The 17,188-nt window shown below is 33.3% G+C and overlaps 1 protein-coding gene and 2 long non-coding RNA genes across 4 annotated transcripts; 1 reads left to right on the top strand and 2 right to left on the bottom strand.

The window, feature by feature from the left end:
• Window positions 1-6,128: 6,128 nt before the first annotated feature.
• Window positions 6,129-8,012, bottom strand: LOC123211124. 2 transcript variants are annotated; one of them, XR_006501345.1, is made up of 3 exons: window positions 7,763-8,012; window positions 6,486-6,889; window positions 6,129-6,399 (listed from the first exon to the last, which is right to left on the bottom strand). It is a non-coding gene; the product is annotated as an uncharacterized LOC123211124 (long non-coding RNA). The 2 variants fall into 2 exon arrangements; XR_006501344.1 differs by lacking the exon at window positions 7,763-8,012 and having other exon boundaries at window positions 6,486-7,059.
• Window positions 8,013-9,134: 1,122 nt separating this feature from the next.
• LOC123211123 lies at window positions 9,135-10,589 on the bottom strand. Its single transcript, XR_006501343.1, has 3 exons — window positions 10,532-10,589; window positions 10,373-10,432; window positions 9,135-9,400 (listed from the first exon to the last, which is right to left on the bottom strand). It is a non-coding gene; the product is annotated as an uncharacterized LOC123211123 (long non-coding RNA).
• Window positions 10,590-13,215: 2,626 nt separating this feature from the next.
• On the top strand, window positions 13,216-13,790 carry LOC123212181 (monothiol glutaredoxin-S5-like). Its single transcript, XM_044631245.1, has one exon. It carries the CDS (start codon window positions 13,308-13,310, stop codon window positions 13,614-13,616), a length of 309 nt encoding a protein of 102 aa, XP_044487180.1. The 5' UTR covers window positions 13,216-13,307; the 3' UTR covers window positions 13,617-13,790.
• The last annotated feature ends 3,398 nt before the right edge of the window (window positions 13,791-17,188 follow it).

Raw genomic sequence — 17,188 nt, 5'->3', positions numbered from 1 at the left:
ACTTTCTGAGTATTGTTAAATGAACTGAGAAGTGATATACTGTTGTTTTTGGTAGATATTGTTGTGCTAGATTATTCTTTCATTTTAGTTTTAGTTGTTTCGATTAACATATACATTTGATTGATTCTTATCCTTTTAGTAGTAGTCTAAATCAAGAACTGAGATTTTACTGGGCTCCGGATCAACAGTTGCATATGATTGATTCTTAATATGCTAATTCAATTTCTAGGAAATGAAATTGCTTCCAGGGATTCTGCTCAAAAAATTTTGCTCGCTTTATGCGTTTGAGCTTCCCTGTTTATTTGATTTTGGTCAAGAGTAGTAATCCAATTATATAGTAATCCGATTGTTGCTCCTGGAGATGGGGTGGTGGTATTTTCGGAGTCTGCTTCTGCAATACCTTGTTGCAAATGGTTGATTATTTTGCTGTTTGCTGTCATTAATTTGCTGATTAATTGCTTTGGTGCATGGGGTTATTACTGCACTAACAGATTTCTAAGTTTCTAATTGCACTTTTTTGAGTGCCATTAAGGCAGATTTGGCAAACAACCCACATGAATTAATGAGTGAGGCAAATCAGTAGAATAGTTGTATCTAACGAGATTTACTTAAAATAGTAACTTAACATTATTTTAATACATTTAACCAAACACAATAATTACTTAAACAATGTTATTTATGTCTACTTTGAATATATAAATGAGTACATATTTTATACATATACTCAAAGTAATGACCTTTCATTAATTCTTTATGTTAACAAATAGGTATATTGATAACAACTGGGTAACTTAGAGATGACCCTATAAATAGGGCCAATTGTATAGCATTTGAGTTAAGCAGAAAACTTGTTGGAAGTAACAAATCAAAAGATATTTTTTGTGTGCACGTGATAAAGACCAAGTCTTCAAAATAACAGCAAAACTAAGTCTTCAGTTGGCTACTCTGTTTTTTCTACCTACTTCCCTATTATCTCTACCATTTATTTAGGCTTGTTTTTGTATTCTGTTTGTTATCATCTGTTAATTGCACAACTCTTCTATAAAAAGAGTCATTGATCAAATAATGATGTATGAGTTCGTATTTTGTTGAGTAATAAATCATCAGTTCTCAAGTTCTTTGTTTAACTTCTTTCTTTAAAAATTAAACATCAACAAAGTGGTATCAGAGCTTTAGGATCTCTTCCTTGTTTCTTGTTTCATTTTTTTTCTCTCATGGCATCAAACTTGGTCCAGCTTCAAGTTTCTAAGTTAACAAAAGAAAACTACGAAAAGTGGTGTATCCAGTTTAAAGCCTTGTTCGATTCACAAGAGTTGTGGGAGATAGTTTGTAATGGTTATGTCGAACCAAGTCCAGAAGCTGAAGCTCTCTACACTATTGGCCAGAAGAATACTTTTAGAGATCAACAAAAAAAAGATAAGAAGGCTCTTTTTCTGCTGTACCAAGGATTGGAGGATGGTATGTTTGAGAAATTTTCTAAAGCAACAAGCGGCAAAGAGGTGTGGGATAGCTTGAGCACAATTTATAAAGGAGTTGAAAGAGTAAAGAAGGTAAGATTGCAGACTCTCAGAAGTGAGTTTGAAGCAGCTCATATGACAAAAGGAGAATCAGTCTCAGATTATTACTCACGACTTATTGCAATTGTCAATCAAATAAAGAGGAATGGAGAAAAGCTTGAAGATGTTCATGTGATGGAGAAGATATTGAGATCTCTCACTCATAATTTTGAGCATGTAGTAACAACTATAGAATAGTCGAAGAATCTAGAAACGATGAGTACAGAGGAACTTTTAGGTTCTTTGAGAGTTCATGAACAACGTATATGGAAGAATTCTCAGTTAAGTTCAACGGCTCAAGCATTGAAATCAAAACTCACTTTTGACAATTCAAACAGTCGAAGGCATACTTCTCAACGTGGAGGGGCATTTTCTCATGGACGAGGTAGAGGTCATAGAGGATATGGCAGAGGTAAAGCAAATGTTCAATGTTTTCAATGTCGAAAATTTGGACATTACTCTTTTGAGTGTTCTAGCAAATCTGAAGATCATGCCAACTTAGTTGAAGCGTCCAATGATATTGATGAAGAACCAACTTTGCTGATAGTACACAAAGAATCTATTGGACAAACGGATGTCTGGTATCTTGATTCTAGAGTAACCAACCATATGTGTGGCCGAAAGGAATGCTTCATGGATCTCAAAGAAGAAATTGGTGGATCGGTAAGTCTTGGAGATGGCTCGAAGTTACTGGTTGAAGGAACAGGAAAAATTCAGGTTTATCAAAAAAATGGAAAAATCATGTATATTTCTAATGTCTACTATATTCCCAATATGAAGAGCAACATTCTTAGTCTTGGTCAGTTGCTTGAGAAAGGTGATATTATCCATATGGAAGAGAATCAACCTCATCTAAGAGATACAAATGGACAACTTATTGCTCGGGTACAAATGTCAAAGAATCGTATGTTTCCTCTACACTTACATACTAAAAGTGAACCTTGTTTTCTTGGAATAACTGAAAGTGAGTCAGAGAAATGACATTTACGATTTGGGCACCTTAATTTCAACAGATTAAGGTTGTTATCTTCAACTGGTATGGTGCATGGATTGCCAAACATTGAACTGTCAGATCGTGTATGTGAATGATGTGTACTTGGTAAGCAATCTCGTCTTCTTTTTCCCAATATGTCTTCATGGAGAGCATATGCACACTTGTAACTTGTACACACAGACATTTGCGAACCAATCGAACTTTATTCTTTTGGTGGAAATAAATACTTCATAAGTTTTATTGATGACTTCAGCCGAAAGGTATGGGTTTATTTTCTTAAAGAAAAAAGTGTTGCATTAGCTGTATTTAAACAATTCAAATCTCTTGTAGAAAATGAAAGAAAGTGTAAGATTGTGACATTAAGATCTGATAGAGGTGGAAAGTATACTTCAAATGCATTTCAAGAGTTTTGCAGGGAACATGGTATACGATATCAACTAACAACTGCATACACCCCACAACAAAATGGAATTGCAGAACGAAAGAATCGTACCATACTTGACATGACAAGAACTCTACTCAATGAGAGAAGATTACCAAAACAATTTTTGGGTTAAGGCAGTTGCTTGTTCGGTTTATCTTCTTAATCGATGTCTAATAAAAAGTGTTCGAAATATGACACCACAAGAAGCATGGAGCGGATATAAGCCTAACATTGGTCATTTGAGGATTTTTGGGTGTATTTCATATGCTCAAATACCTGATAGCAAAAGAAAGAAATTGGATGATCATGGTGAGAAATATATTTTTGTGGGCTATAATGAAGAATCGAAAGCATATAAGCTCTATAATCCATTAACGAAAAAATTAGTGGTAAGTAGAGATGTTGTTTTTCATGAGGCAACAACTTGGGACTGGAGCAGTGACAATGATAAGGGTAAAAATAATATTGAAGATACAACAGTAGTCCATGAGGATGCAGCAGCGGGTCAATCTGTAGCAGAGGGTCAATCAGTCTCAACTACTCTTACAATACAGTCACCATTAGCCACAACTCAAACTGCAGTAGCAATTCTAATGCAGGCAGCATCAACTCAAACTCTAATTCGAGTTCTTCAAGTAGCAGTTCATCTCCAGTCAAGACTAGAAGTCTTAATGACATTTATAGAACCACAGAAGAAATCGAAAAAGAGGCTACAAACCTGTTTTGCTTGTATGTTGACCATAAGCCCATTAATTTCAAAGAAGCTGTGACAGAAGAATGCTGGAAGGCTGCTATGGAGGAAGAAATCATGGCTATCAACAAAAATGATACATGGGAATTAACCACACTTCCACCAAATCAACAAGCGATTTGAGTCAAATGGGTATACAAAATTAAGCGGAATGTTGATGGTAGTATTGCTCGCTACAAAACAAGACTTGTAGCAAAACGTTACAAGCAAAATATGGAATTGATTATGAAGAAGTTTTCACTCCAATGGTTCGATTTGATATAGTAAGATTACTTTTTTCTCTTGCTGCATCTCATAGTTGGAAAATATACCAACTTGATGTTAAGTCAGCCTTTCTCAACGGAATTCTTACGGAAGAAGTATATGTCCATCAGCCATAAGGTTTTGAAACAAGAGGTGAAGAACACAAGGTTTACAAATTAAAGAAGGCGTTGTACGGTCTGAAACAAGCTCCACGTGTATGGAATTCTCGCATTGATGATTACCTTCGTCGAACTAGTTTTGATCAATGCCCATATGAATCTTGTGTTTACGTGAAAAATAATATTGATGGTGAATCTCTAGTTATCTGTCTATATGTGGATGATCTTTTGTTTACAGGCAATAGTGAAAGATTATTCGTAGAGTTCAAACAAATATGTTTGATGAATTTGAAATGACAGATAATGGGCTTAGGTCTTTCTTCTTGGGGTTAGAGATTCGACAAGAGCATAATGGAATATTTGTGTGTCAACAGAAATACACAGATGAGTTGCTAAAAAAATTCAAGATGAATGACTGTAGTACTGTTGCAACTCCTGTCACAACAGATATTCAGCTGTCAAAGAAAGGAGATGGTAAGCTTATTGAATCAACATTATTCAAAAGCTTGATTGGAAGTCTCAGATATTTAACTATGACGAGACCGAACATTGTCTATGGAGTCAATTTTTTGAGTCGTTACATGGAAATGCCAAGAGAATCTCACTGGCAAGCTGCGAAAAGGATTTTGAGGTATGTGAAAGGCACACTTAATTTTGGCATTTTTTATGCTTATGGAGAGAACACAAAACTTGTGGGATATTCTGATAGTGACTGGGGTCGAGATCCTGAAGAAAGAAAGAACACAACAGGTTATGTCTTTTATCTTGGCTCAACAGCATTTACTTGGGCATAAAAAAAACAGCCTATTGTGGCTTTATCTTCATGTGAGGCTGAATATGTGGCAATTTCATTTACTGTATGTGAAGCCATGTTGTTAAGAAATCTTCTAGCAAGTCTGAATCACACACAAGAGGGATCTACATTGATACATGTTGACAACATATCAGCAATTAAACTTTCAAAGAATCCCACTCAACATGGAAGAAGCAAACATATTGATACTCGTTTTCATTTTCTCAGAGATCATGTGAGGCAAAAGACAGTTGAGCTGGTGTATTGTCATACAGAGGAACAAATAGCAGATATCTTCACTAAGCCACTGTCATTCGAAGTCTTTATCAGATTGAGAACGTTGCTTTGGATGAAGGCGTTTTGATTTGAAGGGGAATGTTGGAAGTAACAAATCAGAAGATATTTTTTGTGTGCACGTGATAAAGACCAAGTCTTCAAAATAACAGCAAAACCGAGTCTTCAGTTGGCTACTCTGTTTTTTCTACCTACTTCCCTGTTATCTCTACCATTTATTTAGGCTTGTTTTTGTATTCTGTTTGTTATCATCTGTTAGTTGCACAACTCTTCTATAAAAAAAGTCATTGATCAAATAATGATGTATGAGTTCGTATTTTGTTGAGTAATAAATCATTAGTTCTCAAGTTCTTTGTTTAACTTCTTTCTTTAAAAATTAAACATCAACAAAACTAACACAAGTGAATGGTAAACATTCTTTATATATAATAAAATTCATGAAGTGTTATACATTCCGATGTGCATCGGAGATGGGAAAGACTAACATAGCTTACGGATTTATCTAAGTGCCACACACAAACACTAGGGAATGATCTACTTGTGAAACCGTACATTGCGCCTCTTCTAAAGCCTCACTCATTAACTCATGTGGGTTGTCTACCAAATCTGCCTTAATGGCATTCAAAAAAGTGCAATTAGAAACTTAGAAATCTGATCGAAGATTTTAATTAGCAAATTAATGACAGCAAACAGCTAAATAATCAATTATTTGCAACAAGGTATTGCAGAAGCAGACTCCGAAAATACCACCACCCCTTCTCCAGGAGCAACAATTGGACTACTTTTAATTAATATATAATTGGATTGCTACTCTTGACCAAAATCAAATAAAGAGGGAAGCTCAAACACACAAAGCAAGCAAAATGTTTTGGGCAGAATCCCTGGAAGCAATTTCATTTCCTAGTAATCGAATTAGCATAGTAAAAATCAATCATATGCGACTGTTGATCGGATGCAAAGTAAAATCTCAGTTCATGATTTAGACTACTTCTAAAAGAATAAGAATCAATCAAATGTACATGTTCATCGAAACAACGAAGACTAAAATGAAAGAAAAATCCAGCACCACAATTTCTAACAAAAACAACAGTATATCATTTGTCAGTTCAGTTTACAAAACTAAAAAGACTGATAATCCTATTTCTCTGCCTCACTGAGGCATGCAAACTCAACTTCTGAATCCCCCCCGCCACTGTCTGCCTAGGCTGTTTTTGCTTGTCAGTTTCTGCATAATTAGCCAAACATAACTTAGATGCAGTTTTATTATACTGATAAGATTGAAAAAAAATAAAGCTATGAGAAAGTGTTTACCTATCTGCCACTCAAGGCTTATCGTGGTCTAGATACACTATCAATATCATAGAGTAAGCCACAGCAGGGTCCACGTATCTGCAGTTTACCATTAAGACGATTATGGGTATTGGGTCGTGTATGCGCAAAGTTACTTTTATGATAAAAAGTACAAGTGGGAAAGGGAAACCTTGCATGTTGTTGTCGTTAAACAAGGAAAGTAATACATCCAATTCACTTACAGTTTGTCAATTGCTATTTGATCGAATCTCCTGGCTTCCAACAGGTCTTGAACAAATCTGGTTCTAGCTACATCAACAGTAATGTTTCTGCCATACATGTCTGTAACTATCTGGTTAACATCAGAATCCAAATGCAGGATTCAATTCACATCTAAGGAGGCTGTGAAGAAGTCAGTTCTTCTTCTGTGGACAAAATTTAGCATGTTACGTATGGTTCTCCAATCCATATCTAGCAAATGAACAGGTAAATTCATTGATTAAACTAAGTTTATACTTGAAATAATGAAACTAATTTGTTAGATTCATCTAAAAAGAAATATGAACTTTTCTTGATTTGTCAAACAAACATTTGAGTATAGATGAATAGAAATTTCACTATTGTGTTGAAAGTATATTGTCTGTCTCACTAAATCTTGCAAAATGCATTGAAAACAATAGTTAGACTTAGATTAAGGGATGACAATAGTCCTATCATTGAGCTATCAATCGTTGCACTAAATAAGTCAAGAATAAGCAAGTGAATGTGAGTTACAAACTCATACTCTCTTGTTTGAACACCCACCTTTGCTTCTTAAACTACCCTTTTGGGATAAAAAATTCAAAGTAACAAAATAGTGTATTTTTGTTAGATACTTCTTAAGTAACAAAATCCACCATGAAATTATTCAAGATAGAAAGAGACTTTTAATGAACAGAAGGGTACACCCATCCATACATTAATCCATTAAGTCAAGTTTGAACTCAAACCAAACAACTTAAATACATTCCAGGGAGAAGTGAAAAGAATAATAACAGAAAACTATGCTGTTAAAGAAAATGGTGCTTTGGGGGATGAAAATCCAAGAGATGCTATATGTGAGGTTTCTAGCTCAGTTTCAAGAAACCGTACGTTCATCTAAAGAAAGATGCAACGACATGCAGAGAAAGGAATCTGATGGTTAAAGACAGATTCACACACATGCAGAGAAAAGGAGCTAATGGTTCAACAACATACAGATTGTACAGAGAAGCTTTCTGAAAATTATGAACAAAAACAAGTGAAAATGGGTCAAGAACCTTTTCTGATATTGCGACTGTGGTTGATAAAGATCTTTGAAACTTTAATTGCTCTAAAGTGAAGAACAAGCGCTTCTCCAAGAAGATCTTGCGACAGTTGTTGATTCTGAGATTTCAACTGGCTTACCAAATTTCAAAGTACTCCAGATTCTGAGAGTATTAGTTTATATACTTAGAGAAAGTGAAAGAAGCAGGAAATTAGGGTAGTTGCTTCAGTTTTTCTGATATAACTACAATCTGACTTGGGGTATAACTAAGAAAATTTTCATTTTTTTTTCACAAATCTATGTTTTCATAAAGTGAATTAGATAAGATATTTGGATGTACTCAATTATTCTTCAATGATACTGAGAACTTTCCCAGTTTCTGCAATTCGGCTTCGATGTTCCTTTCATCTAGAGGTTTTCCAATTATTGGATTAAAGACCAAATGGTAGCTATTGTCCTTATTGCACCATCAAATTACTGATTTCTACTTCCATCCATGTCTCTAGTGACAGGGACCGTCCCAACTCTCTAACCCTATAACACCCAAACACTCTTATGGGAACTTAGGAGATCGAGACGCATCCTGTAAAATTTTTTAAATCTTCTGCAACACACATATCTATAACACTTAATTTTTAATTTTTGTTTTTAACATCATGTCTAGGTGTCTAGCCTTACCATAATTATATAGCAAAATAACAACCTGATTTCAAATTCAAAACATAAAATAAGCCTTTAATTAGGCCTCCGGCCTCATCATATGCATAACAAAAATTTTTTTACATCTTGATTTCCACTCTAAATCATGAAAATAGATTAACTAGGCCTCCGACCTTCAAGGTTTCATAAGTTTCTCAAAGAAAATCCAAATATATGTATGCAACCTGGGACACCTATTGAAAATGCTATATTGTGGCACAACCTTGGGCAAAGTCATTACTCGACACGGTCCTGGAGATGTCCTGGAGGGCAAAATTCTATAAAGGTGAGCTAAAAGCTCAGTGAGTGGGCAGTTTATAAAACATTGTTGCATACACATATATATCCATAAAAATATGCAAGAGTTTATAATATTAACCCATTCGAAGATATTTAATCTCTAAGGAAATAATTAGAAACATCACCACTAAAATAAAATCATTTACTGCTAATAATTAAGATAAATCAGGAATATCGCACTTGAACTAATTATTGCAATTCTTTTTGAATGAACACATAACCTCTCAAAATATTTCAAAAGTTGCATTTACCAATAAACAAAATTCATGACTGCATTCAAATATATTTTTCTTTATATGGTAACACACTTATGACAATGAGGTTGCCAACAATTCCTATGCATACTCAATATTCTGAATAAATTTAAGGAACACATATTGCACGAGTGATAAAATTATGCTTAGGAAATATTATCTTTAAAAACAAGATCTGGTTGTCAACAACTTATATTTTTATTTTCTTTATTTATTTCTGAACCTCTCTCCAATACAATAACTTAAGCTATACATCACTACTAATATTCTCAAGAAGAAATCTGTCATACCCGATGAATGTCCCCAACACAGGCAGAGCGAGAAAGAACTGTCATATCTGAGATGCTGAATCTTACTTGGGTAGAACGATTGAAATCTGTCATGTCTGGGGTAAAATACTACACAGGCAGAACAACTTAAAATCTGTCATACCTGGCATAAAATATTTCGCAGGCATAGCAAGTAACATCTGTCATGCCTGACGTGAAATATTTCGCAGGCAGAGCAACTGAAAATCTGTCATACCTGGCATAAAATATTGCACAGGCAGAGCAACTGATCACCAGATATGCAACAACATAATTCTCTTAATACCATATTCATAATTTAGTAACTCAATAATAAAATCTTAGAATAATCATCATCAGGTAACCACGACCTCGCTATATTAAATTAACTATATTAAATTCTACATCCCACTACAATACCAATTTGATAGCATTCAACAATATAATCATATCCATCATTGAATTAAGGTTTCTTTAACTCTACCGTTATACACTCATTAATACATAAATTATTTAGTAACTTTAGTCATCCATAAACTGGATTTAAATCACCTTCAACTCTACACGCTCACAACCTCAATTCAAATAACATTTAGCAATTTTAAGCCCCTATAGAACTGTATTTAAATATTTTTCAGTTCTACAACTATATACAACGTCAAATCAATTAACATTAAAAACTTTCAGCCACCTGTAGAACTGAATTAAATACTTTCAACTTTAAAGCTACACAAACATTAAATCAATTAACATTAAACAAATCTCAATCACCCGTAGAATTCTTTAAATGCCTTTCAACTCTACAGCTACTCAACATCAATAATTAAATATTCAGAATTTCAACCAACCATTTCTGAACTAATTGACTTTTGCTCGCAGCCACACATGTGGCTTCAATTAATTTAACATTCAAATTTACAATAATACACAACATTGAATTTAAGTGTTCTTTACAGTTACCCAAAATCAAAATCAACAACATGCATAATAAAATTTATAATACCATTCATCAAGGATTGAAAACAAAAACATAAGTTGCATGATTTTAAAAAAAATATAGTTCAAGGTTGGTTTCCCACTCACAATTTGAGTAGATCCAAAACTGATGCTGGAAATTCTTTATGAATTTTCCTCTTTCTTCACCTATTCATACAAATTTGAAGCAACATAGTTAAAATTTGGAAATCCCCAATTTGAATAGTGATTTCGAACCCTATAATTTATTAGATGAAAATTTGATACCTTATCCTTATTTTCCTATCAATTTCCTCTTCTCCTTCTTCTTCTTTCTTTTTCTTTCCCTCCTTTTTTTCTCTTTTTTTCTTTTTCCTTTCTTTTCTTCTCTCCTTTTCTCTCTTTTCTCTCTTCTCCCCTGCGCTTTCTGTTTTTCCTCGTGGAAGAAGGAGAAAGCTTAATGGCTTATTTACTCTTTAAACCCTATACTTACACAATATTTCTAAAACCCCATAAGTCTTCACAAATTATATTGGGCTAGACCTTCCTAATAAGCAACTTTTACCCCCATGAACAAATTTTTTTTTTTTTTTTTGGGTATTTCATCTAGTCTCTACAACTGTCTATTCCTTCAGAGTATTTGATCTTAAGAGAACAGTTCCTGTGTTTTGGCCCTTGATGCTGCACATAAAGCACCACCATGTTTTTAAGATTCTGAAAACAAACTGAAAAAAAGCTGGTATAATCCCAAAGAGTTTGAAATCCTATTCTTGCATGTAGAACATAGCAGTATACAATATCTAGAGAACCGAGAACCAAGAACCAAGAACCTACTCCCAGTCCCAGGAAACCTTTCAACATGAAAAATGAAGGTGAAATCAGAATGATTAACGTTACAAGTCAACAGCCATTGGTGCACGAAGAGGTCTTTCAAAGCTTACCAAATCAATCTGTCCACACAGCCAACCACTACCTAGCTGGTAGTGTAAAGTCTGATCAGAATTCAGTGGGAGGTGTTTTATTGTGATTATACTGTATATATTTTTAATGAACCAATTCAACTCTCGTTTCAGACCATTCCGTTGGATGGCATTTTTCCCCGAAAAGGTGTACCTAGGTGCAAATTCTGTGCCTAAAACTTCTCTTAGTTTAACTTCACAAAAGCTCAGTCTCTTCCTGATCACCATCAGCATCCTCAATCTCATTCTCTTCATCTTCTTCAGGAGCATCAGGATCTACAGTGCATTAAAAACAAGTAATACTATAAACTTTGTTTTAATTTCTCAAGATTGAAGATAAGGGCAATTTAGACATCTTATCATGTAAAGTAATAAAAATGTTTAAAGCGTAAAAAATGTAATATAAATATATACGTGGACTCAAATCAAGATAAAAATTTCAATTTTTCTTTAATTAAATACTTAAAACTAGGTACACATAAAATTGTTTATATTAAGAATGATTCATATATATGAAAGATGATAAGATAATTCATGCTGCATGCATGCAATATTCGTACGTAATGGTGGTGGGTATGTGTTACGGTCAAAGTAACCCTAGAATCTGGCTCTTGGCCTCCCGTTTGGTCCAATTATAATTGTCTTATAATTTTCCTTTTTTGTAAGGCAATTATAATTTTTTTGATGATGAATAATTTCTATAGATATATATATGTTGTAGGTTCATGAGACGTGACCACATGTATAAGCTGAAAATTACGAATCAATGAAGAATATAAATCTATACAGGATACGCATATCTTGACGTATGTTACAATCAGAATACCCAAGATTCCAACCGGTGACGAAAAGCTAGAAAAAAAGGTGAATTAGCTTTTTCATTTATTGGATTTTTCTAGAGGTGGCATCTTTCTCAAGCTTTTTTTTTTTTTAATTTTTAAATAAAAAATAATCATATAAAATATAATTACTGAAGAAAAAGTAGAAAATATATTAATTTGTTAATCGAACGCTTACTTTTTTATTGATAAAATAATATGCATATTTTTTATTGTATTTCAAATTATATTCACAACATACAATGGTTTGCCTTTCATATAGGGTGATATAGTAAACAAGAATAGTATTAGTATAAAAGCACTACTATGGCTTTCTGGGTCTAATCACATAAAAACCCTACCCAACCCATTAAAGTCTCTTAAATTATACACATATAAAAGTCGAATTACGTATCGTATTATGTATAAAAAATATAGTTTTTCATGTATTATATTATATCATAAAATATGCATTCTAAAAAATAAAATAATAAAAAATTCTAATTACACATCATCATTTTGGAAAATGTTATAAACACATCTAAAAATTTAAAATTTCTTATATACACTCTTATTGCGTTATCATTTTCTCTAAAAATATATATCGATTTATATCAGTAATAAGTATTATATTATAGAACACATATCGTATTGTATAATATATCTATTATATCATATTACTTTGATATACATTTTAATATATATCGTCTTCTATTTGTATTGTATCGTATCACATATTATGTATCATATATCATAAAATATTGATAATCATATATACAAAGTCAACAAATGAAACCAAACCCGGATTCCAAATGTTGTTACTGATTGGCTCGGCCATATAAAACCTTTTTTTTTGTAATAAATTTCGAAATTGCATTCAAAAAAATAAACTTGGGACCAAAAAAAAAAGGGCAAACGATATTCGGTTATATATCCACATGCAATATTCCGACAAAATAGTAATAAGCCGTACAAAGGACCATTCTCAAGCCATTTCCGTATGCATGTATAGATTCGTTGTTGATCAACTTTGTTATTCGTCTTCAATCTTTTCAGCCAATGATCGATAAAATGGAAGCCCACCGAAATATCTAGAGGAACATTCTCGTTATTTTTCACTATCAAACCACATCTTCCTTCCACCTTCAGAAATCCTATATAAAGACTTGCATGGCACCTCAACTACCTCACAACAAACCATCAAGAGTTGTAGCAAAGCTTTCATATATTCTTCACAACCTCGCATTGCTTTCATTGATTATCTTTTTCTTTCTCTTTGAAGTTGCAATGGCATCGGTGACTAGAATGGCATCTGAGAGGCCAGTGGTGATCTTCAGCAGGAGCTCTTGCTGCATGTGCCACACCATCAAGACTTTGTTTAGTGAGTTTGGGGTGAACCCAGCGGTCTATGAGCTGGATGAGATCCCGGCTGGACGGGAGATTGAGCAGGCTCTTTCAAGGCTAGGATGCAATCCGACGGTCCCAGCCGTGTTCATTGGTGGCGAACTGGTGGGTGGAGCCAATCAAGTCATGAGTCTTCATCTTAATCGGACCTTGATCCCAATGCTAAAGCGAGCTGGAGCATTATGGGTTTGATAATTATTATATATTAACCCAACGTGCACATCGGCTACTAATTATTATAATAATAAACATCGGCTACTAATTATTATAATAATAAACATCGGGCACTAATCCTACTGAGTCTTCTGTATCTCGTACGTTATATTTCTGATAATAAAGTTGCAGATTTTTCTGCTCTATGCTGAATTTAATCTACTGCAACTCCTATTTGTTTTTGGTACTTTTAGCCTCATAAATTCTTGCGGTCGCAGGGTTATTTAGGTTAATGCAAAATTAACAAGTCCATGTGTTTAACCTGGAATTTCTATTGATTTAGGCCAAAGGACTATTTCCCACCCAAGGTTTACTTTTTCTGTAAATTTCCACCGGTTAACTTTGAAAAACCCATTTACTTACCCATAGGCTGTTAAAAAAAATGGATTCAAAGGCAAAATCGTCATTTTATCTATAATATTAAAAATAAACTTAAATTTAATTTCTTTTTTACCCTCAAACCCTAACAACTAACAATTTCCCCCAACCTAATTTTCAAAAATAATATTTTCCACCCTAGGGTTTTCAAACTTTCCGATTGAATTTTTTGGTAACGACCGACGATCTCCAAGCAACGTCTTTTCCTCCCCGACGTCCCCTCTTTCCGATCTGCGACGTCTTCCCCTCCTAGGAGTCGTCGTCGACGAAGATGAAATGTCTTCATCGACAACAACGGCGTACAGTGTCAGAAGTGTCTGACCGGAAAGAGGGGCCGTCAAAGAGGGAGAGTAGGTGCTTGAAGATCGCCGATCGTCGTCAGAAAAATTGGATATGAAGTTTGAAAACCCTGGGGGGAAAATGCAGTTTTTGAAAACTTCAGTTGGGGGAAAACTTTGAGTTTTTAAAGTTTGGGGGGGCAAAAAGAGATAAAATTTTTAGGGGTTAGGGTTCCGTTAATTCTAACTGCTCATGGGTGGGTATTTGGTATTATCAAAGATAAAGGGTGGAAACTTGAGATTGTAGCTTACCTTGGGTGGGAAATAGTCCTTTGGCCATTGATTTATTCAGAATTAGAACTGCTCGGATGGGCGTGGCCATATGCTAAATAGATTAATAATATTATATGCAAAATTTTATGTAAAAATAATGATGTATTATCATATGATTGAATATTATTTTATTTTTAATTTTGAATTATCTAATCACATTAAAATATATTGTCAAACACTACTTTAAGTAGGGAAAGTTTGTGGTCCATAAACCCATTATAGAATAAAAAAGGGGCCACCCAAACAGGCTTCTATATCTACTTAAAAGTGGCTTTCGCTGCCTTTGAAATGAAATTCCCTTTTCCTCGCCTAATTTTAATTTATTGGATTCTTTATACATACATACATATTCATATATACACATGGGTACAGGACTGAGGAAGCAACAAACTATACCATTAGTGTTGGTTCGCGTCATCTACTCGGTGGTCCAGCAAGCGAATAGAAGGCCTTGCATCTGAAAATAACGAGGGAAGTCAAACTTGGCACGACCACCACCAGAGCTTCGACTATAATAGGAACAAACTCCATTACTGACTTAACACCTCTAGCCACCTCAATTTCCCATAAGGGCTTCCATTTTTAGCGTACTCGATAAAGCTCTCCATAAGGAAGAAGTAGACTAGATTGAGGGGGGTCTCTAGATATCGTTCTTGTTCATCAATCAATTAGCAAAAACTTTTAAAAAGTCATTAAATCCTAAATAAAGAAATTAATACAATATCAAGAAATTAAAAAAATATATATAATAACACAAAATTTTTTACATGAAAAAAACCTCTAAATGAGAAGAGAGCAAAAAAAAAAAAAAAAACCACTAAATTAAATATAATCAAAAGTGTTTACAACTGTTGCAATCCACAAAAAATATTTAAAATTGTATTACCAGAGAAAGCAGTCAAACTTCAAGCTGTTTAACTCCAAATTCAACTATAAAAATCAAAATTTTAATTATCTAGATTAATCAGCCATACATCCTTTACATATTGATTAAAAAATAAAGTTAGAATGTTATACTTGAATATTTGAATGTTTGAATATTGATTATTTAAATATGAAAACAAGTTATATTGTTTTACCCGAAATTCTTTAATTTAACACGATTTTTCATTTCAATATATTCTAAAAACGTTCAATGATATTTTCATTGTGAATTATATGAAAACTTAGAAAATTTTAGTGTATCCAAAATCTTATTTCTTATTTTGAATATAACTTGGGTACTTTGTCAAAATCTCATGTCTTTTTTACATAAAAATATATATCCGAAATTTTAATTCTTATTTTAAATATGAATAATATTATGTATATACACTATTAGTACACAAATTATATGTCATCATGTGATTTAGTATTATTTTATTTTTAATTCAAAATTATTCAATCACATAATGACACATCATTTATATACCTAAATTGTGTACTAAATGTGTGTACGCATAATTTTATTGTTTAAATAACGTGATAATTTGAAGCGACACAGAAAATAATCAACTATGAGACAACCATACGTAGTGTACACAAATTTGATTATCATAATTTATGTATAGTGTTCAATTTAAAATAAAAAATAAAAAAATGCATAAATCACTCACCAATTTAAATATCTGCTACACAAATTTTGGGGATATTAATTAAAATAGTCATTTATTTTGCCTTTTATACATATATAATCGAGATATTGATTAAAATAACCTATTTTTTTCCTTGTATACATATATAACCACTTTTTTTCTTTTTATACATATATAGCTTAAAATATAAAATATTTAAAATATCTTTAGGTTTTGTACTTACCTAGTCGAACATAAACTCACCTACTCACCCAACCAAGCGTAAAATATGGAGTGAAATGAGATAAAAATGTGAAAATTTTTGATAACTTTAACGGTGCGAAAGTTGGCAGGATGGTTGGCCGAGTAGTTGGCTAGCTAGCCAAGCACCCAGCCAACCTATCCGACTAACATATAATCTTTTTTTTTTTTAAAAGCAAACTCAACTTAAAAAGTGGTTATATTTGTATAATAGGAAAAAAAGGTGGTTATATAGAGATATTGATTAAAATAGTCATTTATTTTGCCTTTTATACATATATAACCACATTTTTTCCTATTATACAAATATAACCACTTTTTAAATTAATTTTGCCTTTAAAAAAAGAAGATCATGAGATGTAAGGGTGGTCGGGTGGTTGGCCGAATGGCTTGGTCATGTAGCCATGGTTGGCCGGCCAACCAACCACCCGACCAACCAATTTTTAAAAATAAATTAGTTGATTGGATGCTTGGCCGGCTGGCCAACCACCCAACCAACCTTTCCATTATCAAAATCATGCCAACCAACCACCCGACCAACCAATTTTTAAAAATAAATTAGTTGATTGGATGCTTGGCCGGCTGGCCAACCACCCAACCAACCTTTCCATTATCAAAATCATCAGAAATTTTTACATTTTCATCTTATTTTATATCATATTTCTGTCTTGATGGGGTGAGTAGGTGAGTTTTATGTTTTGATTGAGTGAATTTATATTTTGGTTGGGTAAGTATAAAGTCTAAGAAT

This window comes from Mangifera indica, chromosome 3, assembly GCF_011075055.1.
Source record: "Mangifera indica cultivar Alphonso chromosome 3, CATAS_Mindica_2.1, whole genome shotgun sequence".
Classification (NCBI taxonomy): Eukaryota; Viridiplantae; Streptophyta; class Magnoliopsida; order Sapindales; family Anacardiaceae; genus Mangifera; species Mangifera indica.
Note: the sequence above shows the minus strand (reverse complement) of the source record. Positions and strands in the feature narration are given on the sequence as shown.

Bases quoted from the DNA above. Each gene is read 5' to 3' on its own strand.
- LOC123212181 (XM_044631245.1), top strand. From the start codon at position 13,308: ATGGCATCGGTGACTAGAATGGCATCTGAGAGGCCAGTGGTGATCTTC.